The 24,309-nt window shown below is 44.8% G+C and overlaps 1 protein-coding gene across 2 annotated transcripts in view; it reads left to right on the top strand.

The window, feature by feature from the left end:
• The window catches only part of fbn1 (fibrillin 1), a 61,235-nt gene extending 37,671 nt beyond the window's left edge, over positions 1-23,564 (top strand). For both annotated transcript variants that reach the window (XM_080843899.1, XM_080843900.1), the window contains 34 exons: positions 1,510-1,632; positions 2,188-2,310; positions 2,397-2,522; positions 2,991-3,113; positions 3,937-4,059; positions 4,295-4,462; positions 4,749-4,817; positions 4,991-5,116; positions 5,737-5,859; positions 6,054-6,212; positions 6,307-6,378; positions 6,480-6,605; positions 7,015-7,137; positions 8,245-8,370; positions 8,479-8,595; positions 8,887-9,012; positions 9,965-10,084; positions 11,343-11,468; positions 13,319-13,471; positions 13,696-13,758; positions 13,888-14,013; positions 14,305-14,424; positions 14,749-14,871; positions 15,601-15,732; positions 16,346-16,471; positions 16,776-16,982; positions 17,204-17,329; positions 17,456-17,578; positions 19,085-19,201; positions 19,578-19,706; positions 19,908-20,027; positions 20,721-20,952; positions 21,260-21,473; positions 22,225-23,564. In XM_080843899.1, coding sequence (XP_080700025.1) covers positions 1,510-1,632; positions 2,188-2,310; positions 2,397-2,522; positions 2,991-3,113; positions 3,937-4,059; positions 4,295-4,462; positions 4,749-4,817; positions 4,991-5,116; positions 5,737-5,859; positions 6,054-6,212; positions 6,307-6,378; positions 6,480-6,605; positions 7,015-7,137; positions 8,245-8,370; positions 8,479-8,595; positions 8,887-9,012; positions 9,965-10,084; positions 11,343-11,468; positions 13,319-13,471; positions 13,696-13,758; positions 13,888-14,013; positions 14,305-14,424; positions 14,749-14,871; positions 15,601-15,732; positions 16,346-16,471; positions 16,776-16,982; positions 17,204-17,329; positions 17,456-17,578; positions 19,085-19,201; positions 19,578-19,706; positions 19,908-20,027; positions 20,721-20,952; positions 21,260-21,473; positions 22,225-22,608 — 4,694 coding nt within the window. In that variant the 3' untranslated portion in view covers positions 22,609-23,564. The remainder of the gene's footprint in view (positions 1-1,509; positions 1,633-2,187; positions 2,311-2,396; positions 2,523-2,990; positions 3,114-3,936; positions 4,060-4,294; positions 4,463-4,748; positions 4,818-4,990; positions 5,117-5,736; positions 5,860-6,053; positions 6,213-6,306; positions 6,379-6,479; positions 6,606-7,014; positions 7,138-8,244; positions 8,371-8,478; positions 8,596-8,886; positions 9,013-9,964; positions 10,085-11,342; positions 11,469-13,318; positions 13,472-13,695; positions 13,759-13,887; positions 14,014-14,304; positions 14,425-14,748; positions 14,872-15,600; positions 15,733-16,345; positions 16,472-16,775; positions 16,983-17,203; positions 17,330-17,455; positions 17,579-19,084; positions 19,202-19,577; positions 19,707-19,907; positions 20,028-20,720; positions 20,953-21,259; positions 21,474-22,224) is intronic.
• The last annotated feature ends 745 nt before the right edge of the window (positions 23,565-24,309 follow it).

Below are 24,309 nucleotides of genomic sequence, written 5' to 3' on the forward strand. Positions count from 1 at the left end.
AAATCAGATATTCTTCATTTCCTTTTAGATTTTTACAATAGTTAGAATGTTTTAGGCATAGTTGTCTTTTAATCTGGGATTTTTGTTGCGATATAATTTGGAATGTGATTTAAGAAAATAACTATTTGTATCTTGGCAACATGAACATTTTCAGTGAAGAAACCCCAGAGGCTCCTCTGGATAAAAGCCTTCAGAGAAGCTCACAAATCTCACATGGCATTAAAGACACGCAAAAAAGTTTTAATGTTACAAACAACACATTCTTAACATATCTATATTTGGACTGTTTTGTGACTTTTAGCCAATGTATTAGACACATTTCATCATGCCTGAAAGATCTCTGCTTCCCACGAGCTGGGAGGACTTTGAGAGAGCCTTAAGCAGACTTGTGAGGTTTTAGCATGTCATCCCCTGTGTCATGAGAATCAAGCTGATGTGTCCCATTTATATACTGTATGCCAATCTCCTTGTAACGCCAGTCCAAAGGAATTCCTTGATTATTTTCGAAACCCTCCCAGTGTTAACTTGTTTTCTCCACCAGAACATCTAGTCCTCAAACAACGTCAGCACTATAAAAAGACGATCGTTTATATGGCAAATTAGAGAGGGCACGCAATTGTGATTTATTCAAGTCATATTTGAAGTCGAGTGAGTCGTGCAGCTTAGGGGGTGTGGGCCAGCAAACATTCACCCGGGCCTCAGCTCCAGATCAACACGGAGCGGCTCCTGCCAGCTGTGTTTGTCCGTGCGGACGCCTACGTCACTTGGCAACCAAGCGTGTTGCTTTTTAGGACGGTTTCGATTAGCAGGGGATGGTGGGAGTGTTGTGACATCTCCTTCTTCATCCGTGCCGAGGACCTCTCACCCTGCTCCCCCAACTATATACAACCTTGCACACACACACGGGACATGAACACCAATTAGGGGCAGGCTCGTTGAACCCAGGTGGTGGCAAGAGAGTCGCGCTGAAGGGGGGCAGTGGGGCAGCTGAACCAGGTCGAGTGCAGCCTCCCACGGATGATGGGGGGGGGGGGGGGGGGGGGGGGGAGGATGTGGGAGTCCCTTGTTCCCGAGCGGACAAAGAGACTGCCTTTCTGGGCATTCCACGGCAGAACGGTCAGGCCCGTGTCGTATGAGTGCCGCTCCAGTTGGAAATAAGTTTGTTGCATTCTTGGAGGATTAGATTTGCTCTATTAAGTGCTTCTGCGGTCAGGAGGCTTGATAGCGAGCCCAGAGATACCCTGCAGCTGAAAAGCAGATCAGTGCTGCTGCTTATTTCTCCCCCTATGGGGTGTGTCATTGAGCAGAACATGGCCCTTGTCCGTGTCCGTGCAGAGACAGTGTCCATTAGTCATTATTAACTAACACATGTACGTTTCTGCATTTGTTTCAGTTTTCATTGTGATATCAGCCTCACAAAACAGCAACCTCCTCCTCTGTCGCCCCTCCCCTTAGGGTTATCTGTTAAGTCAAGCAGCTGAAACGTCTCTTCTTGATTTGTTTTTTTAGATATCAACGAATGTGAGATTGGCGCCCACAACTGCGACAGACATGCCGCGTGCACCAATTCAGCAGGCAGCTTCAAGTGCAGCTGTGCCCCTGGCTGGATTGGTGACGGGGTGAAGTGTACAGGTAAGAGCCTTCAGATTGGAGGATATGAACACTGAGGGGAGCCCATTCATTATCTGTTAAGGCTGATCCTGCACTGTAAAGCTGAACAAGTTCAGAGTATTTCAAACTTTTGATGTAACCGATTACATAATAAAATTTGAGTACATATATATTCTTTTTTTAAGTAAACTTAACTTAAAAATTATTAGTCAATGAGAGTTAGCAGGCAATGTTTACTCAAACAAATACATTCCAATACAATTAAAACGTTTTCACTTGCTAAGAAAACTAATACATTTTAAGTTGGGTCAACTAAATACCCGGTTTTAAGTACTGAATACATAATGTAAATGAGTTAGTAGAACTGTCTGGGTTTACAGTGTGGAGCCTGGAGCTATCAGTAGTCTGAGGTCATGTCGAGGTCCTGGGTTGCTCAACTCCATTTCCTGTTTACTAATACTACGAGTACTAATCCCTGACCACTCTGGCCTTTGGCAACCTGTCAGACTTTAATATTTCAGTGACTCCAGTGCCTGTTGTCGTAAGCAAAATCACTTATCTTAACGTGTGTTTCAGATCTGGATGAGTGCTCCAACGGTACCCACATGTGTAGCCACAACGCTGCCTGCATGAACACCATGGGCTCCTACCGCTGCGTCTGCAAGGATGGCTTCGCCGGTGATGGCTATTACTGCTCAGGTTTGTGCCAGATTTAGTCCCTGATTTAGTACTCCTGCCCCAGACAATTCACCATAACCCATTGGCTGCCCCTCTGGTTTTTGCAGATAGTGACGAGTGTGCAGATAATGTGAACCTGTGCGAGAGCGGGCACTGCTTAAATGTTCCCGGGGGCTACCGTTGTGAGTGTGACATGGGATTCTATGCGACCCCTGACGGCAAAGCCTGCGATGGTAAGGACACTCTCAGATTGCATGATGTAGTTCTGTGTCTGAATTCCCCACAGTCAATTTACATTTCTGTAACTTCTACCTGCCATCATATGTAGCAACTTAATTAAAAATGTACATGGGCTGTAACAAACTGCTCCCTATATTCGTAAGATATTTTTAGTTGGATGACTGAGCTTATATAAATATTTTTAATAGTCTTATATACGTCTGTATACTCAGTCTTAATAACCATTTATGAGTGAGTGTTAAGTGTATAAATGTTAGTGGATCTAACAGCTTGCTGTAATCAGCTGCTTCCAGCAGAGGTGTGGGTTTCCTCTGCAGGGCTTCATCCTGCCTCCTTGCCCCAGAACTGTCACTCCGCTGTGAGCTTCACACGTCCTCTCTTCCCCGCGTTCTGTTGATTTTCCCCTCCATCCCATGATCTGCTAATCCCTAACAGCTGGCCTCCTCTCTCTGTCCGCACAGACGTAGACGAGTGCACCTTCTCGAACGTCTGCATCAACGGAAGGTGCCAGAACATGCCGGGCCTGTTCCGATGTGAATGTCACATTGGGTACGAGTTGGACAGAAGCGGCGGCAACTGCACAGGTGAGTGTTCCCCCGCAGTCAGGGTCAGAGTCAGGGCACCTCGAGATAAAGATGATTTTCGGTTCACTGTCAGCCCAGTGGAAACTCAACTGTCCTCGTTCCGAGGTTGCTGACTTTGTGACTCAGGAATGAGGTCAGGCGAATATTACACACAGTCACCGTGTCGAGCCAAACTGATCATTCCCCCTCGGGGCAGATTGCGTCAAATTCATCGATGGGGTCGTTAATGACTTATGTCCTTATGACAGCCATTATGGGGCGGGTAATGACACCGAGTTCACGGTAAACACGGGGCTGTTGGCGGGCGCCGGGCCACGGAGAGGTTGCAGGCCTGTCTCGGGGCAGTGTTCCGCAGCCAGCCAGCGCTGAGGTCGTGACAAAGACCGGCACAGTGCATGGCACTGCTTCCCCCTCACATGGAGGGAATGGAAAGAGTGATCCGGCCCCAATCCTCCCTAGCTGCGCTGTCATGGGGAATGAGCGCATGCATAAACAGTGGGAGGCAAAAGAGGACGCAACACCGCAGAGCCACACAGGGCCGGCCGGGGTCGTCCCCCGCAGCGCCAGTGGTCCTCTAGCTCTCCCAAGTGCATGTGTGTTCATGTAGACACCGCACGGACACACCCGCATGCAGACACGCACAAGCTGAACCCAACACAATTAAAAAAAGTCGTAATATTGTGCAGTGCTCATTTTTTGCTATATTTTCCTGTGGCAGCCCCTAGTCTGCCCAACTACACAAGCAGTCAAGTATAGAGGAACATAAATAACAAACTGTACTACATCATATATGTTAATAATGTCTCTCTCTTTTACCTCACAGATCTCAACGAGTGTGCTGATCCTACCATTTGCATCAGCGGGCACTGTGTTAATACACCTGGCAGCTATGTGTGCAACTGCCCACCATTCTTTGAGCTCAACCCATCAGGAGTTGGCTGCGTGGGTGAGTTTCCCCTGTGCTTGGGGTTCTTTTAAGGTCCCGTCTGAGAACTATACATCTAATTAAATGCAGTGATGTTGAGGACCCACCATAGTAGATGGCTCTGTCAAATGTGAATGTCTAGTCTTTTCCCCATGTAAATGTAGTCAGTATTACCCATGATGAATCACAATATGTTTTCCCTTTGGAAAAAAAACGTATCTCTGTGCCGACGACCACTGTGTGTGCCTTTCTCTAGATACACGATCTGGCAACTGTTACCTGGACGTACAGTCCCGCGGCGACGCGTCAGAGAGCCTAAGCTGCTCCAACGAAATTGGCCAGGGGGTGTCCAAGGCCTCCTGCTGCTGCTCCCAGGGCCGGGCGTGGGGGACGCCCTGTGAGGAATGCCCCTCGCTCAACTCCTGTGAGTCACCCCAGCCTCTTTGGCAGGCCAGCAGTGTCAGTGTGGAAATTAACTGTGTTGTTGTCTGTTTTTTTTTTAATGAAGTAGTTTACAAAAGACCTCTTTGTGCAATCTGGAGGGAAGACAAATGCCTTATTAAATCTAGCAGTTTTACAACTTAGGTGGGGTTGTTTTGGGGAGTGGAGGTTGGACGATGTAAGTTATTTTGTTTGCTAGCTTTAGTGTTTCTGACTGTGTGTAGCTGATCCAGTGCTGGTCCAATGTGGTCTCATGTGAACTCTTTCAGCGGAGTATAAAACCCTGTGTCCTGGAGGAGAGGGCTTCCGACCGAACCCCATCACTGTCATCCTGGAGGGTAACTGTCTCTTGTTGTGTTTGTCAGTTACAACAGTGCTACCTGGTCTGCTACTTTTTTGTGGTGTATTAGAGCAAAGTGGTAATGCATACTGAAAACAAATATAACATACTGTATAGTATATATATTTTTTCCCTCATTTTTCTCTTTCTCCCACTCTTTATGTTTGGCAGACATCAACGAATGTCTGGAGCTTCCTGGTTTGTGCCAAGGAGGAAATTGCATTAATACATTTGGGAGCTTTCAGTGTGAATGTCCAAGGGGCTTTGCATTGAACGAAGACACCAGGGTCTGTGAAGGTAAAGGACACAAAAAAATCAGTTCTCTCTCCCTTTAGGCTCCATTTCTGAAACATTTTAGGCAGAAAGGAAATTGAGAGCAGCCATTTGTTTTCCTAGGAAGGGGAAGGGGGAGGAAATATCAAAACAAGCAATGCTCGCATTTGTTGTGTCCTAGCTATCGTGCTGGTAGTGGTGCTCACTCCATGCTGTCACATCTGTCGATGAATCAGAAGAGCGGCTAACTTTTAGGCCTAATCCCCTCCAGAAGGCCCTTACGGCCTGTCACTGGGCCCCTGTGTTGTGGTCAGTTGACATCCCCACGACAGAACACTCTCACAGAACGCATGGCCCCTCAGAGACCAGTGTTCATGTCCTCCCTGGCCAACATGTGCTTAACAGCATTTTAATTGGGCCTTGTGTTGGTTGGACGGCAGAACAAAAAGGTCGTGTCTGGAATTTGCAAGCATCCGTATCATTTTGGAGAGGATGTGCTTCATTTTCTTCCGTTATTTTTTTTTTTTTAATGCAAGATGAACTGACTTTTTTTCCAGTCCTCCAGAGGCTTGAAGGCATGGTTACAATGAGAGCCTTCCCTCCCTAATGAGATGTGCTCTTCTCTGTGTCTCGCCCTGTTCCAGATGTGAATGAATGCGAGCGTCCCGGGATCTGCGGTCCCGGTCAGTGCTACAACACCATCGGCAACTACACCTGCATCTGTCCACCAGATTACATGCAAGTCAATGGTGGCAACAACTGCATGGGTGAGTATTTGCTCCATGATTCAGCCTTGTAACTGTGGCTTAGTCAGAGATAGAGTCTCAAATAGTCTCAGATAGAAGTGTCATTAGTATAATATGTCATGGCTAGAGACTGTCCTTATTTGTCATTAAAGTGTCACCTCAATTATAGAAAGCTATTACTCTATGTTGATACATGATTCTTTTTGTCAACACAGACATGAGGAAGAGCCTTTGCTTCAGGAATTTCTATTCAGACAATGGCACTTGTGATGGAGAGCTCAACTTCAACGTGACTAAGAAGATGTGCTGCTGCTCATACAACATCGGCCGAGCCTGGAACAAGCCCTGTGAACAGTGTCCCGTGCCAAGCACAAGTGGGTGGACAGTTCAAATGCCAACGGCCTAGCATGCTAACTCCTTCTGCTCAATCTCAAACTTTGATTTTGTGAATTTGTTTTCTCTCCTCAGCTGAATTTGCCATCCTGTGTGGCAGTGAGAGACCTGGATATTACATTGACATATACACTGGGCAGGTCATTGGTAAGTAGTAGTGTAGGAACATTCTTGTTGCAGTAATGTCTCAAAGAATGTGTTTTGTTTGTAACACAAAGCTAAGTCTTCTCCCCGGTGCGGTGTGACAGACATCGATGAGTGCAGGGAGATTGCTGGTCTGTGTGAGAATGGAGTGTGCATCAACATGATCGGAAGCTTCCGGTGTGAGTGCCCCATGGGATTTGTCTACAATGACAAGCTGCTCATCTGTGAAGGTCGGTACATCAGTTCCCTCTGACTGAGGAAGTCTACACCCTACATGTCCATGCCATAAATGCCTACCCTGGCCATGACAACCAACAGACACAGAAACAAATGCAGATGGTTCACATAGTTTTCAGTCTGTTTGTCATGGGCCATTGTGGCTACTAATGAGTCACCATGAGAAAGACCATTGTAAAGATGGGCTGTGGCCTAGTTATATTAATTCAAGTGAATGCGTGTGTGTGTGTGTGTGTGTGTCTGTGTGTGTGTGTGTGTGTGTGTGTGTGTGTGTGTGTGTGTCTGTCTGTCTGTGTGTGTGTGTGTGTGTGTGTGTGTCTGTGTGTCTGTGTGTGTCTGTGTGTGTGTGTGTGTGTGTGTGTGTGTGTGTCTTTGTGCGTGCTTGTGTGCTCGTATTCTCAGACATTGATGAGTGCCAGAATGGACCAGTGTGCCAGCAGAACGCTGCTTGTCAGAACCTGCCTGGAAGTTTCCGCTGTGAGTGCAAGCCTGGGTACCGCTTCACTTCTACAGGACTGTGCCTGGGTAAGCCTCCACCGTATTGACACATAGTTAGAAAGAACGTTACGAGATAAAGTAGATGAAATGTCAGAAATGTGTTAATGGCTGATCCATGGTATCCATGGTGATGTAGGCCATTAAGACTAGCTGTGTAACCAATGACTAGCAGTGACTAGCAGTGTACACCAAGCAGAAAAGAAGAAAAACAGATCTGTCTGTTTGAACTAAAGTGTCCTTTCAGTGCCGTTTTCAATTCACTTTTAATGCAAGACATCCAAGGATTCTGTTCCCTGTTAGTGTTTCACGCACAAGGAGAGTTAAACCGCAGGGAATACCAAGCTCAAATACCAAGCCGAAATACCATACTAATATTTGGACTCAAGATACTTTCAATGACAGACATCTTTGTTGTGCGTACCCAAACCAAAGGCCTTAAGTCACAGTCAGGAAGTTATAACTGTGAAATATAAAATCCCCCTCAGCTCTTGGCCGGCCAGTTTGTGAAACTGTGAACTATGCCCTGTGCGAGTAGCGTCTCGGGATGCAACCCCCCCCCTGCTCTCGCATGAAAGGAAACATTAAGACATGAGCTATGCTCTGTTATAACTGGACAACAGCGGGAGCTATTTCAAGCTCTGGAGGAGGGCAATCCATCACAAGGGCCTGGCCGCCCTGGAGCATGGATCAAGCGCTGCTGCTGGTGCTGGTGCTGCTGCTGGTGCTGCTGTTGCTGCTGCGGGGGTTTTTGCACAAGGCCCCTCGCAGGATGACTCAGGGTCTGGGAATTCTCATCCTGCTGACTTCCCACCGGCTGGGCTTGTTTTGTGTGCAGTGGCACAGCTCTCTGTTGGTATGTGGCCAAAGGTAGCAACGATGAAGAAGATGATGATGATGGTGGTGATCATAGGAATGGCCCTGGTAAGATTGGTGATGAGAACAGTGGATAGTGATGGGCACAGTTGTTCTTGGTGATGATGGTTTATAGAACTTAATGTTAGTATTGGTTTTTATATTGCTATTTCAGTGCAGGATACAAGCAGGAGGGATTGTAATTGTGTACAGTAGAAGATGATGATGATGATGATGATGATGATTCGATCTGTTGACCTTCTTCCTCTCCTCTTTCTGCAGATCGTAATGAGTGTAATGAGAATCCCAATGTCTGCCACCCTGGACAGTGCATTGACACCGTGGGGAGCTACCGTTGCATATGCCCCAACGGATATAAGTCCACCTCAGACCAATCCATGTGTATAGGTCAGTCACATTTAATACTGGGGTTCATTTTAAACTGTGTGTCTATGTGTGTCTATGTGTCTCTTCAGATTAATTTATTTGTGGGTGTGGTTGATTGCTGTTTCATAGATGTGGATGAATGCGAGAGGCAGCCGTGTGGCAATGGGACATGCAAGAACACACTGGGTTCCTACAACTGCATCTGCTACCCTGGCTTTGAGCACTCCCACAACAACGACTGCATTGGTAAGCCTTAGGGAGTGCGATGCTGCTCCTGTTTCTCATGGCCTACACACACAGATTTGGCCTTAGTGGCGTCGTGCTCCAAACTGAGATGATTATCATGTTAAAAATGTTCGTAAACTGCCCGCTCTCCGTAGAGCTAAAGGCTCACAGCAGAATGTGTTCTGTTCGCCACAGCTTCCTTCATTGTTTCACTGTTTCCTACCAGGCTTTTTTTGACCAGGGTTTTTTTGTAGGGCTGTTTGTCGTTTACTGTTTGACTGCACAGTGACAGCTTTTGTGACTGCGTTTCAGACCAGGACGAATGCACCACGCAGAGAGGCCTGTGCCGCAACGGAAACTGCCTGAACACGGTGGGCTCCTTCGTGTGTGTGTGCCGGGACGGCTACGAGCTCACGTCAGACGGGAGGATGTGTGTGGGTAAGAGGATGGCCCCGGCCCCCATCGCACCACACGCTGCCAAGGAAAACAGGATACGATTTCATGTGGCTAATTTTTGAGGTTGTGCAAAAGAAAGAAAGAAAAAGATCCCTGCCTGAACACTCAATGCGTATGGCAGTCATAGATGATCAAGTGTAGAATCAATGTGTATTGCAATAATAGATGATCGCATGTAGGTTCAATGTGTATGGCAGTAATAGATGATCACATGTAGATACAACGTGTATGGCAGTCATAGATGATCAAGTGTAGAATCAATGTGTATGGCAGTAATAGATGATCACATGTAGATACAACGTGTATGGCAGTCATAGATGATCAAGTGTAGATACAACGTGTATGGTAGTAATAGATGATCACATGAAGGTTCAATATGTATGGCAATAATAGATGATCGCATGTAGGTTCAATGTGTATGGCAGTAATAGATGATCACATGTAGATACAACGTGTATGGCAGTCATAGATGATCAAGTGTAGAATCAATGTGTATGGCAGTAATAGATGATCACATGTAGATACAACGTGTATGGCAGTCATAGATGATCAAGTGTAGATACAACGTGTATGGTAGTAATAGATGATCACATGAAGGTTCAATATGTATGGCAATAATAGATGATCGCATGTAGGTTCAATGTGTATGGCAGTAATAGATGATCACATGAAGGTTCAATATGTATGGCAATAATAGATGATCGCATGTAGGTTCAATGTGTATGGCAGTAATAGATGATCACATGTAGATTAAATGTGTATGGCAGTAATAGATGATCCCATGTAGGTTCAATGTGTATGGCAGTAATGGATGATCACATGTAGATTAAATGTGTATGGCAGTAATGGATGATCACATGTAGGCTCAAATGTTCTTGCCCTGAACACAGATGGTATATCTATCTCCATTGAAATGCTTTTTATTCCCCTGTAGACATCAATGAGTGTGCCGACAACCCTGGAACATGTGGCCCCGGAACCTGCCAGAACTTGGACGGCTCCTACAGGTGCATCTGTCCTAATGGGTACTACGTCGTGGACGAGAAGTGTGAAGGTATAAACTTGGCACCTCGCAATCCCATTGTTAGGCTGGTGGAGTGCACGTTGCGTGTGTGCCCTGAGCTTTATAAAGCGTGATATAATGTGATGCAGACGGCGCCCCCAGAGACCCACACCCCTGTTCCCAGTGTCTGGAGGTATAAAAAGAGGATTGTTCTTTGGTCACAGGTCTGCTGGATTAAGCACAGCTGTCTTCCAGTGCTACTCCATCTGTTGAGCTTTGTTGACGTATGTGATTGAAATAAGCAAAGACGAACACACACACACACACACACACACACACACACACACACACACACACACACACAAACACACACACACAAACACACACACACACACACACACTCACACACACACACACACTAACACACACAGACACTAACACACACACACACACACACACATACTAACACACAGACACTGTATAAACTTGGATAAAGGACATTCACTCACATCCTGCATACAATTTGTGCACTGGAGTGGAACTTCATCCACCTCTCTTTTGCCCTTTTTCTTCACAGATAGATGAATAGATAGATGTACATGGAGCTGGAAATAAATAGAGGTATTGATAAATGTTATGTTTAAAAGAGGATACTTTATGGAATACAGTGTGCTCTAGGCCGAAATCCATAGCAACTACACACTTTAGTTTTTGATGATTTCCCCCTCCTTTCCAGAAAGAAACAGATCTGCAAGCACTTTAGAGTGCAAGAACTTTAATAAGAGTGAAAGAAAACTATGCAACTTCTAAACGAATGTAATTTGGCATTTGCTGACAGTGTCCCATACGAACGGCAGGCACTCAAAGAAACACACCTGTTCACACAAGCTTGCGGTCAGGAGTTCTGTGGTTTGTAATACTCAGGTTGGATCAAACTACCATAGAGTGCTCACAGGCAAGTCATGCTGAGCCCGACAGGAAGGCAAGGGTTGGTAAAAAAAAAAAAAAAGCCTCCCGTCAGCTTTGTTCAGTCTCCCCTGAAAACCACAGATGGGCTAGCAAGAGTTGTACCCTTTGATTATGTCAGTCTGATGAAGTTTCTACAAGTTCAGCTTCATTTTCATGTTTGATGCAGTTTCCTGCAAAGTTCTAATATGTTTTAATACTCTGGCATAAAGTTGTGTGTGGTTCTGAGCCATAAAAAAATCCTGGCGAACATTTTTATTTTCTGAAAACATTCACCCTTTTATTAATTGTAAGAGCATGGATTTTGACTATTTTGTTTGTTTTCGTTTGTTTCTTGTGGCAGATATTGATGAGTGCACACAGAGCCCAGATATCTGCATCTCTGGCACCTGCACCAACACTCCAGGGGGCTTCAAATGTGACTGTCCAGAGGGCTACCAGCTGACCTCGTCTGGACGGAGATGCCTGGGTAAGGCTCTACATTATGCTCATACTTAAACTAACTTGGTCAAACCAGTAGCCATTATTTTCAGTGAAGGGAGCCAGAATGTTTCAAAATTACATTAGTACATCAAATTAAATCTGGAAAGCTTTAATATAGTTAAAGAAAAAAAAAAAATTCTCTGAATGTCAGTATGTGTCATGTCTTGTGCAGCTACATCAGGTTATCTTTTCACAGCTCAGATCACCATATGAAGGAATGCAGTGCAGTGACCTGTAACCACAAATATGTGATCTCCTTAAATGTGTAAAAAATTCTCAGCTTGTCTTTTCAGTGCTTGAGGTAGAGTTTCATCACCAGATCGTATATTCATCCTCATTCACAAGCAATTAACACACTGGGGCATTGTGGCCCCGACTCCCCCAGGGATGCAAAAGAAATGTCAGGTTCCTCACGTCGAGCCCATGTTTTTCCATTCGTCATCCATGGCGCAGGAATGTGTTTGGGAGTTCCCCCATAGTGAGGACAGGGATGACATAAGTTGAAAGGGAAGGTTTACGGCCTCTGCCTCCCTCTCCCTCTCCCACACGTGGGATGAAGCATGGACATGGGCGAGGTCCACCCAAAATGAGAAGCAGTTCTTGGGAATTTGAGCGAAAAACACTCAATTGAATAATAGATGGCCCTCGGGCCTCCCTTCAATTGAACAAAACATTTCAGTATTTCACCACTATTCTTACTGCCACATGGTAATATGGTGCATTCTTAATGTTTTTAGTGGCTCGTGGGTGTATCGTTATAGTACCATACCAACCTTTTTTTTTTTTTAAACGAGCAGATGCCATAAGTGGGATGGTGGTGCTGATGGTATAGCGGCTGGTGAAATGTGAAAGAGACATAATGTCAAATTTCTTTGTGAAAGACGGGGGGAAAATAAGCTGATAAATCACTTTGCAGGGTTGGGGGGGTGGAGGGAGTAACGAGACGCTCACTGCACATTCTTCCATGGTGCTTTTCAGCCAGGTGTGTGTGTCTGTGTGTGTGTGTGTGTATGCGTGTGTGTGTGTGTGTGTGTCTGTATGTGTGTGTGTGTGTGTGTGTGTGTGTGTGTGTGTGTGTGTGTGTGTGTGTGTGTGTGTGCATGCGTGCGTGTCTGTGTGTCTGTGTGTGTGTGTGTGTGTGTGTGTGTGTCGTATGATCTACGGGGGTCAGACGGATTATTTGTGTAGAGCAAGGGAAGGCCAGTACAAACACTCCAGAGGCCACATCTCCACCGCCTGCTTTTCATTACCAGCTGAGGAGGAAGAAAAACAGGTCCCTCTCAGGGATCCAGTGAGCACCGGTGAAGGATGGTGTCTGGCTCTGCCACGGCCTCTATGCTACAGTGACCACGTGATGAGCGCTAACGCCCTCCGGTCCTGAGGCCTGCACCTCTGTGGCTGATCCAGGGGACATCCTCATGGCCAGGTTTGGCACCCCAGATCGAAAGAGCGGGCCCTGGGCCCAAAGGCCTGGGTCAGGCTACTGGAGCCCCAGAAAGCATCTGGTGTTTTGATTACAAACGACAACCTTAAAATACGCGTTAATCCCACCTTAAATCCCACTCTGCGTCCTCACTCAGCTAGTGGGGCGACAGTGGAACAGGAAGTAGAGAAGTAGTTTAGTAATCAGAAGGTTGCTAAGAAGTGTCCTTGAGCAAGGCACTTTGCTCCTGATGTGCAGTGTGTCATCAGTGTAAATGTAAATGTGCATACATCCTTGTAAGTCGCTTTGGATAAAAGTGTCTGCTAAATGAATAAATGTAAATGTAGTGTGGGATACGGATGAACACACACTAAACGTTTCTCTCTCTGTCTCTTTCTTACTCTGTCCTTCAGATATGCGTATCCATTACTGCTACACCAAGTTTGAGAATGGACGCTGCCTGGCACCTAAGCACCTCAACACCACCAAGGGGAGCTGCTGCTGCAGTGCGATGCCAGGCGAGGGCTGGGGCGACCCCTGTGAGATCTGCCCCAGTATGGGCGAGGGTCAGTCCAGTTCTCCCACAGTCCCACAGGACACCAAACACATTCAGTTCTCAAATAATAAGCGTTTTAATATTAATCACACCCTGAACACCTGAATGATAATGCATAAGTTATAATGTACACAATGCATAAGTAGGATTTCTGTTGTTGTTTTGCTCACAACATGGCCAGAAAATGTCAACTTTTAGCTCGCTAAGCTATATGCTTCCATTTTTTTTTTCCAGAGGCATTTACAGTACTGTGCCACAATGTTGGCCAAACCTTTGGACACGATGACAAGCCTATTGGTAAGCTTGGTTTATACTCAGTGATTTAAATTGTTTTGAGTCAAATGCCTCAGAAATGATAGCAGGCTAATGAGATCAAGAATCAAGAACGGTTCAAGCCTGGTTTAAATGCCTGATGTTTTGGACTAGACATTGATGAGTGCTCTACCAACCCAAATGCCTGCACTAACGGAGAGTGCATCAACACGGACGGATCTTACCGCTGTCAGTGCCCCTTTGGTTTCCGACTGGACACCACCGGTATCAACTGTGAGGGTGAGTTTCTGAAGATAGCATTTCTGCCTCAATAATATCGTCTACTCAAATACATACAGATCCAAGTAGTACGTTAAAAGTAGGCAGAGAAGGCTATGGTTAAAGGATTTAGAAAGGGAAAAAAAGAGACAATGAGAGAAGAATCGAACATTCATGTAATGCTTTTGCTTTTACAGATGTAATGTAATAATCCTATTGTCTAATACATCAAGAATGTAAAGAAAAAGAAGGCTATGGTGAACAGTGCACATTCAGACTGACATTTGGTGTTCCTTCCCACACCCCTCATAGATATCAATGAGTGTGACCTTGGGAACCCGTGTGGCAACGGCACCTGCACCAACGTCATCGGGGCCTTCGAGTGCACTTGTGATGAGGGCTTTGAGCCGGGACCGATGATGTCATGCGAGGGTATGGTGTGATTCCTTTCATCCTCAGAATCTCAGCTAATGCACTTCTTAGCTCAAGATGTTTACACAGCTGTGAGGAATCTGTAATGCCAAGGCAAATGCTGGTGATGGCACCATGATGGCCAGTGATGTATCACCATCACTGATTAACTTATTAAAAACAATCACTTCCTGTATGGGAAGCTATCTGCACATAAAGCTTTTCATATTTAAAAAAAAACAAACATGATGTTGATCACGATTATTACATTTGAGCTAAACATATGGAACTTGCTAATTGCACATGTAGTCTTGAGGCAGTCATTCATCTCCTGTGTCTCTCCAGATGTGAACGAGTGTGCCCTGAACTCCCTGCTCTGTGCCTTCCGTTGTGTGAACACGCACGGCTCCTACGAGTGCAAGTGCCCCACCGGCTACGTACTCCGGGAGGACCGCAGGATGTGCAAAGGTACTCTATCAAATATTTTGTGTTATCTTTAAAGAGAGGAAATGTTTATATACAAAGAACCTCATGAAATGTTGTTTCTTAAGGGTAGTTCATCTCCCTGGTAACATTTTGGAGGGAAATTGTAGCTGCAGTTTTGCGAGTTTGAACTGGATGAGGTGTTAAATGAGGAGGCGGTATCTTTTCCACGGCGTTCCTGAAATGACATTGAGGTGTTTTTTGAAAAGAAGCCTAGACAGGGTGGCATGAGCCTCAGCTGCTGTCTTTCAATGAAGAATTCATAATGTAAATCCAAATTTTTTACGTAATGGATAGACATTTTCCTGGAGTCTTTATGAGGGTGGAAAATACGCAGAAGTGCGTTTACACTCTCGGAGGAGACACTGAAGTGCAACGGACGAGAGCTTTTCAGACTGTAAACTCTGAACAGGTTGAATCCCTCAGTCTCTTGTGCTATATTCGCCCTTATTTACATTTCACTTATAAACAGAACCGTAGCTCCATTTTCTTACTCGCAAGCAGGCCGAACCTGACTGGCTTAAGAGTAGATTACGCTATTCTCAGGCCACACTGCCCGTGTGACATTATACCTTCAGATTCACACAGCAACAGCAAAGGTCAGAGGTCATAGATTCGGACTTCCAGCACCGTTATTTGTCATCGTTACTGACGCACATGCACACACAGGCTGTAGTGTAACAAGAATGTTCTCTTTGTTATTTCTTTTTTCAGACCAGAATGAGTGTGAGGATGGCATTGACGACTGCGAGTCACGAGGAATGACATGCAAGAACCTCATCGGCACGTACATGTGCATCTGCGCTCCAGGCTTCATGCGGATGCCCAACGGGGAGGGCTGCATGGGTACGACCACATCACTGTGTTTTAGTTCAAAAAACGGGTGTGCAGCTGCCAATAGTACAAACACCTCTTGATGAAGAGAAACCACCTGATGGCCCTCAGGACTCATGAGCTGGTATCACACTTGCCTCAGCTCTGCTGGGTGCGTAGTGAAATGAGTTTGGTGCTTAGGCTTGTTTATACAGGGAGATTGAGGAGTATAAATTATCTGAAAAGTTGATAATCTCCATGCAGGTTATCAAGAGTGGTCTTTCTTGATTTGATTAATTAGGTTTTACTGAAATAAAAGTGAAAGAATGTTAATTTTTTTCAGTAATGAAGCAAAAATGAGATGCCATATCACAGCCAGCTGAAGCATTGTTACTAATGGGAGATCGTTTTTAAGATAACAGATTATGTGTATAAACAGTTCTGCAGTTTCTCCATTTTTATACCATTTTATCCCTGGCATTAATTCATGTAAGCTGTACGTTTAAAGCCTTGTCATAAGTCAATGAACCAACCCAAGTAATCAATGAATCACCAGTCCCTCATTTATCTAAAATACTAATTAATTAGTAAATAGTACTTGGAGCTGTTCTTATGTAAACCTATGTGTTCTGCTGTGCTTTGTCAGACCTGAACGAGTGCAGCACTAAGCCAGGCATCTGTCAGAATGGACGCTGTGAGAACACGGTGGGCAGTTACCGCTGTAAGTGTGACCATGGCTTTAACCCCAGCCCAACACAGACTGACTGCATCGGTAAGTGGCTGTTCATCCTCATAACAAACATTTGGGCTTTTCTCTCCTCGTTTCATGTCTGTAGAAGCTTAATGCATGCACCTCTTCATGTTTGACCATGGTTTGACATGACATACACTAGAGAAAGGGATCGTGTTGACCATGAAGTGTAGTAATGACATGGCCAAAGGTTAAAGTGATGAGAATATCACCTGGAAACTATAATATTTCAAAAAATAGTAGTAGCTTACCTTCCTTTTGAAGATTATCCACTCTGTTGAAAAAAAAAAAAAAACATTATATTGTTGCCGTCCCTTGCTTGCAGACAACAGACAGGGCTTCTGCTTCACGGAGGTCCTCCAGACGCTGTGCCAGATGACCTCCAGCAGTCGCAACAGTGTCACCAAGTCTGAGTGCTGCTGCGATGGGGGCCGCGGCTGGGGGCCCACCTGTGAACTGTGCCCTCTGCGAGGCACCACTCAGTATAAGAGGATATGCCCACTCGGCCCTGGGTACACAACAGATGGCAAAGGTAGGCAAATCCCTCCTTTAGAAATTAAGTTACCAATGAAGAGATACCTACGAGGAACACAGTGCAGTGTTTTAGAGGGGCTTGATGTGGCACGCTGTTAGCACGGATACTTCTTCTGTCTTTTGCCTCACTGAATTATCCCAATTCGGGTGTTGAAATATGTGAAAGTGCGACATCTGTATTAGATTGTATGGTAAGAATCTCCTTCCTCTATATTTCAGACATTGATGAGTGTAAGGTGATGGGTAACCTGTGCAAGAACGGTCAGTGCATCAACACTCTGGGCTCCTACAACTGTGTCTGTAAACCAGGCTATACCCCTGATATCATTGGAACTCGGTGTATCGGTGAGTGACTGCAAACCTGTCCAGGCTGTTGAGCATTTCTTGAAGCATCATCTTATGTGTCAGATTCACCTGTCATAACAGTCTTCACCACACTATTGTTCTGTTCAATCTTTTGTCCTTCTGTAGACGTGGATGAGTGTTCACAGGCTCCAAAGCCCTGTAACTTCATCTGCAAGAACACAGAGGGTAGCTACCTGTGCTCATGCCCTAGAGGTTACATCCTGCAGGAAGATGGCAAGAGTTGCAAAGGTAATGTGGTCTCACTGTTAAAGTCCCCTCACAGCAGATAAGCAGATAAGTAGGTAGACAGTGTATAAAAACCATTCAACCTAGTTTTTTATCCCAGTTTGACCATCTTTAGCTACACATATGAATTACATTTTGGAGGTGATATAAATCTGTTTATAGTGAGCCCCTCTTTACCAGTCATCGTCAAAATCAAGTGTTTTCTTAGCTATTTTCACAAACACCTTTAGGCCTCATATTATACAATGTTTTTTACAATCAGAATTGAAAGTTTAAGGCACAGTGAACTTCCCTACTGTATTCAGCTATGTTCACATTCAGTTGTAAACTGTGAATCTGTGAACTCTGCAGGCTTTCCAGTTAACTAGAGTTCACTGAGGGGTCCTTCGCTAGACAAAACTTCACATTCCCCCTTGACGTGCTTTCAAGGTCACCATTTGGCGCTGGGAGAGCGCTGGGCCCTTTGCCCAATTTCCTGCTCTGTAGAAAGGAGGGAGTGCTCGCTTGCTGCTACACTTCAGCTCTGGTTACGCTCTCTCTCCAAGCTGATCTAGAATCAGTATTCCCCAACCACACCTCTCCGCTGATTGTGAGCAAGACATGACTACAGTTCCCAGACCAGCTGCCTAGGATGGAGAGTTATGAGACCCCATGGGAAACATGTCGTTTTTTCCCTCCCCTGTTGGCCAGCTATCAGTTCAGTACATAGAGGCTGTGATCCCTTGCATCCTGCCAGAAATGCTCTTTTTTACCAGTTAGTGTTAGCTCGTAAACAAACCTTAAACCACGGAACTTGCACGGCAGTCATTATATTGCCATTCCTCATCGTTATTTACTGTTGCAGGCTGGAGAGGTTTTCGACCCCACCGTGTTTCCGGGGATAGTTCATTCACAGGTCACGGTTTTAGGGGGGTAATGTACAATTAACAATGACCCCCTCCCCATTAAAGTCACAAACACACAATCACTCACATACATGCACGCACACACACACTAAGTGAAGTGTTTGTGTTGTGCGTCTGCCTGGAGAGCAATGCCTGTGTGTGTGTTAGCTAAAGCACACCAGAGCTTTGTGTTACTTGGCAGCCACCTTCTCCCTTTTCCTGGAGCTCCAATCCCAGACAGTTTCTCGTTCTCTCGCTCTCTTCCTCTGTCTCTCTCTGTCTCCCTCTCTTTCTAGGGGGAATTTCATCAGTGAATGAGTGCTCCCTGCTTCCTCTTATCTGTCACTCTCTCTCTTTTTTCCTTCATCCCTTCAAGTCTTTTCTTGAAGCATCCAATTGTTAAGCTAGGGTTGTAATATCTGAAGGAGACGGTCAAGGGGCACTTAAGCTTGTACACTCAGAACACTTGTACACAACAACTGTGCTGGATTGGAGAGAAATATGGCAAAACTGTTTGGGAAATTGCCCCGCTTGGTTTTTTAAGGAATTCTATATAATTTTGTACTACTATATAAAACTATACTTATGTACGGCATGCTGTGTGTACTGTTACCTTATATTGCAGACCTGGATGAATGTCAGACCAAGCAGCACAACTGCCAGTTCCTGTGTGTCAACACTATCGGAGGCTTCACCTGTAAATGCCCTCCAGGATTCACGCAGCACCAAACCGCCTGCATTGGTACGAATCTCACGCCCACAAACACACACACACCACAGTGCTCAACAAGTGTTACTACTTATCTCACATTGGTTTTATGGCCTCTTTTATGGCTTTGTCTTGGAATAAATGGATTCATTGTGATGTCTCAAAAAGTCCAATAAAGCTTGACTGATTTGTAGTGATGGTAATGTAATAGTTGCTTGGGATGGAAATCCACATGTGTGGATGACAGTGTGATTTTGTCCTTAAAATTAAGATGAATAAGGGTATCTTTAACTACCCTGTCATACCAATACTAATGATACAGTTGTGTGATATTTGACCAAGCTCACTACTCCCTCTATGTTGCTGTTCATATTTCATAAAGTAAAGTCCGATTCCTCTCTTCACACAGACAATAATGAGTGTTCCGCCGACCCAGCGCTCTGCGGAGGCAATGGAGTCTGTCAGAACAGTCCAGGCAGCTTCAACTGCGAGTGCCAGCGCGGCTTCTCTCTAGACAATAACGGCCAGAGCTGTGAAGGTCAGACACTAGAACGCACAAGACCAAACTCCAGCAAGACTAATGCCTTGTGTTTTAAACTAAGACTACTGTACCAATTTGGATAATTCAGTCCTCTTTTGCCTTTCATAAATGATCGGCTGTGGAATACAGTGAAACTATTGCAATTGATGACTATCAGTGATAACTTGGTAAATGCTTGAACAATATGTGTGTTTACAGATATGGATGAGTGCGATGGAAATCACCGGTGCCAGCACGGCTGTCAGAACCTGGTGGGCGGATACCGCTGCAGCTGTCCTCAAGGTTATCTTCAGCATTACCAGTGGAACCAGTGTGTGGGTGAGTAGCTCACGGAAGCTATCTGGACTGTTGTGTCTGTCTGTCTGTGTCTGTTACACACACACACACACACACACACACACACACACACACACACATGCACACACGCGCACACACACACACACACACACACACACACACACACACACACACACACACACCACACACACATTCAATCTTTCCTTGTCACCATAGCCCCTCTCCTGTGAGCTCTGTGAGTGCAAGACTTCCCTTTCCTGGAAGCACAACCTTTCCCCTCCAGATTATGCAGAGTTAAAAGGACGCCTAATCTTCTCAGAGCACTGACCTCACAGTCCAACCTCCCTCGGTTTCCTTCGAACACAAAAACACACTGTCTGAGCTTACAGTTGGAAAATAAATATTTATGCTAAGTAACATTTGGGCAAGGATAGGACTCAACAGATTGGGGTCAAATGGGTACCATTGTGAACAGAGCAAGCTCATGTGCTCACTACAGTTCATGCTCAAGCCTGTTTTTAAAGCCCAAGAAACTACAGAAAAGCTGCCTATTAACAGGACAAAATAGTATTATATCATTTTGTGGGCACTGCTTAATTTCAAGGTGTAAGATACAGTTTGACTGCCCTAATAATAAGCAGTGATGTGAAGGAATGTGTGTGGACAGTTGCTCTGCGGATTATCACACCCTTGCCCATCTGCTTGGCATTCCAGATGAGAACGAGTGCCAGAACAGCCAGGTCTGCGGCAGCGCTTCCTGCCACAACACCCTGGGCAGCTTCCGCTGCATCTGCCCCAACGGCTTCAACTTTGAGCAGATGAGCGGCGGCTGCGCGGACGTCAACGAATGCTCGCACTCGCAGAACCCCTGCAACTACGGCTGCGCCAACACCGACGGAGGGTACCAGTGCGGATGCCCACCGGGCTACTTCAGAGCAGGACAAGGGTGAGCCCAGACATGGCTTTCATGTGGATCTCTAACTGGAACTATTGTCCATGTCAGTGAGATTAGACATTATGATAAAAAAACTTTGCAGGACTTTGGATTGAGAGTGTTCAAGCAGATAGATGTCTCTATATAAATCACTTATGGAATTACTCTTGACATTATGGGAATCAGCAAAGTCATCCAACTGTTATTCCAAAAAAGTCTTATAAATGATTTATGCATTTCAGTTTTTCTCATTATATATTTTGACAGGTGCTTTAACCTTTCTCTGTGGTTGAACGGTTTACCTGTGCTTGTGTTTCAGGCACTGTGTCTCCGGCGTGGGCTTTGGCGCTGGAGTTCCACTAGTGGGTCAAGGTCACGGTCAAGGTCACGGTCAGGGTGGAGAGGGAGAGGGAGACGACAACTCCCTGTCCCCAGAGGCCTGCTATGAATGCAAGATCAACGGCTATCCCAAGAAGGGCAGGAAGCGCAGAAGCACCAATGGAACTCTTGATGAAGCTTTGGGAGACTCACAGGTAATCCAGGCAAAGCATAATAACACGAGGCATTTATCTTAGGGAATCTTTGTGGCTGGTTTGGGAACCCCAATATTTGATTTGTGATTGAGGTTTGTTCTGTTCTTCGAATTTTAGAATGATTTAGTCCATATCTGTGAAGGCATCAAAATACCTTTTCCCAGTACAATTCAGTTCTACTGTCCAAAGCAAATAGCTTGTCGTCTGTATTTTATTGATGATGATAAACCCTTACTGTTTTGGAAATTCAGACAATCTGGGCTTATATTGTCCAGGTATAGTCCAACCACCCCCACCCCCACCCACATCTCCAGCCCTTACAAACCTACATTTAATTGAATGGTTTACAAAAAACGTTGACCAGGCCCCTGCAACAGATGGTTAAGTCCACTGGGGGAACATGGCACTTGTGAGAGACCGTGGCCGTGGAATCACTGGATAATCAATAAATAATATATAATAGTGGCAAATCTTAAACATTCTAAGCAGTGATATATCCACAATGACACCACATATCGGAAGAGTATCGTTCTAAAAACACAGTTGGCAGATTTTGACAGGTTGTTATTATAACGTAATTTAAGTAAGATCAAACATTTTGTTCCCATGGTTGAATTATAGAAGGAGGCACACATGAAAATCTCTGTAAACATTCTTCTATTCCAAGTGAATATCTAGAACATTCTTTTGGGATTGCTACATTCGAGTTTTGTCAGTATTTTAAAACATTTTGTCTGTAAATGATTTGCAGAATGAGCAGGAGACTATCAGCCTGGACAGTGTGGACACTGAAGACACCCTCCTGTTCAACCTAAACATCAGCGACGTGAAGAGCAAGGACCACATCCTGGAGTTCATCCCTGCGCTCTCTACTCTCAACAACCATGTCCGCTACACCATCGACTTCGGCAACGACGAGGGCCTCTTCAAAATCAACCAGAAGGAGGGCATAAGCTATCTCCATTTAGCTAAGAAAAAAGCTCTCGTCCCTGGAGCCTACTTTTTACAAGTCAGCAGTGTGCCTCTGTTTAAGAAGAAAGAACTGGCTCAGTTGGAGGACAGGCATGACAAAGACTACCTCACGGGACAGCTGGGGGACACACTGAAAATGAAAGTGCAGATTGTATTCCATTAAACCTGGACAACAACAGAAGGGCTTGCAACCAAAGAAACGAGCGGGTGGGACTACTACAGTATCGATTCCCAAAGATGATTCCATATATCATAGGTACAATTTCTTAGCATTCCAGTAAGAATTACCACCGTGGTGCCTCTTAAAAGCACTAATAATGGATTCTGCTGACAAAAACCACTTTGATATGCATTGTACGAAAAAAAAAAAAAAGAAACAAACGAATGTCTTCAAATAAGATTTTGTACTATGATATGTTGAATCTGGCAACACTTAGTGGGACAAGGAAGACTGCAGGAAGGCACTGATGCTGAGATTTTTTCACCGCTTAGCAGTCAGAAGTGTTCTTATTTTTTAAAGCTTGATGGACTACGCTTCATAATTATGCTTTCCTCAATCTTCTCTACTGACTACATCAATGCTAATCATATTTACTGGTGCTAGTAACATGTCAACATAGATTTATAAATGCACTGTAATACTCCACATGCACAGTGGCCGTACGCAGTCTGGCCAATAGCTGGCCATTTCCCATCTCTTTTGCAACCAACCGCAGTTAGTTCAATAGCCTCTCTGTTCTCAGTATATGCCTATGCTATGTGTAAATTAAGTGTGTTTATACTGTAATCATGCCACTTTTTAATCTTGGAAGCATTTGTAAACTAGATGGAGCCTTTAATTGAAGAGGGCTTTGTTATGGTGCTTATAATGACCAACTACTTTGTTTGTTTGTTTTTTTAATGTGTACACCGTTCCAATGATAAATATCTGTGACTTCAACCAAAATGATGCACTGAGGTCCTCATGGCCACACACTCTTGCGCAAGTACAATCAGTGCTGTCATCCCCCATGATGACGACATCAACACCAACTAAAGTACCAGTTTCTTTTCTGTGTTCACATCAGTGAGGGGTATAGGTGTAAATTCACAATAAAAAAATATTTTGGTTTTATGGGGTTCAGGAGTGGCTCTCCTTATTCAACCACTGCATAGTCAGGGAACAACCTCAGAGGTATATGAAAATCAGGAAAAGACCATGAAAGTAGACCATATATAGGTAAATAATTAAGTACTTTCTGTGGGTAAATGGATCATTGTTCTTGCATTGTTAAAGATTACTGTAGAAGAGTGCAGGCTTAGAAAACAGGACTTTTATTATTTTATCACTACTGACGAACTCCAGTGGCCAGCTGTGGGAGTGTTCACCAATTCACACACCCTCCTCTCCTGCTCTGGCCTTCAAGGCTGTGTCGTGGGATCTCTCAGTCTTGCAACAGCAGAGGCCTTATTTCTCTGGCTATGAAGCAGCAGCCGTGTGCGCCAACACTTCCACACATATCCACTTCAGCAAGGATCCAAACATACCATGTCAAACCATATAAGTAGGCGTTCCATTACTCAAATTGAAACCTGACTCGTGTACCAATGGAAGGACGTTGTCAACCTTCAGATAATGCTGTCAATATGTCTGATCAAACTATTGTTCAAAGTCAGACTAAATTGGGTATTCAAACGTCAGTTTTTGTTGGATTTATAACAATTGAGGAGAGTTTTTACAGTCTACTGATTTGTGAGCAATGGAGGAATATTTAAGCTTTAGGTGAGGACCAAAATATCTTCATTTTGATATGCAGTGAAGTCAATATGGTTGACTGCTTGGTTGGACAAGATGCTGCTGATGTTATGGTTATTATCCCTGTTG

Source organism: Sprattus sprattus (assembly GCF_963457725.1).
Source record: "Sprattus sprattus genome assembly, chromosome: 8".
Classification (NCBI taxonomy): Eukaryota; Metazoa; Chordata; class Actinopteri; order Clupeiformes; family Clupeidae; genus Sprattus; species Sprattus sprattus.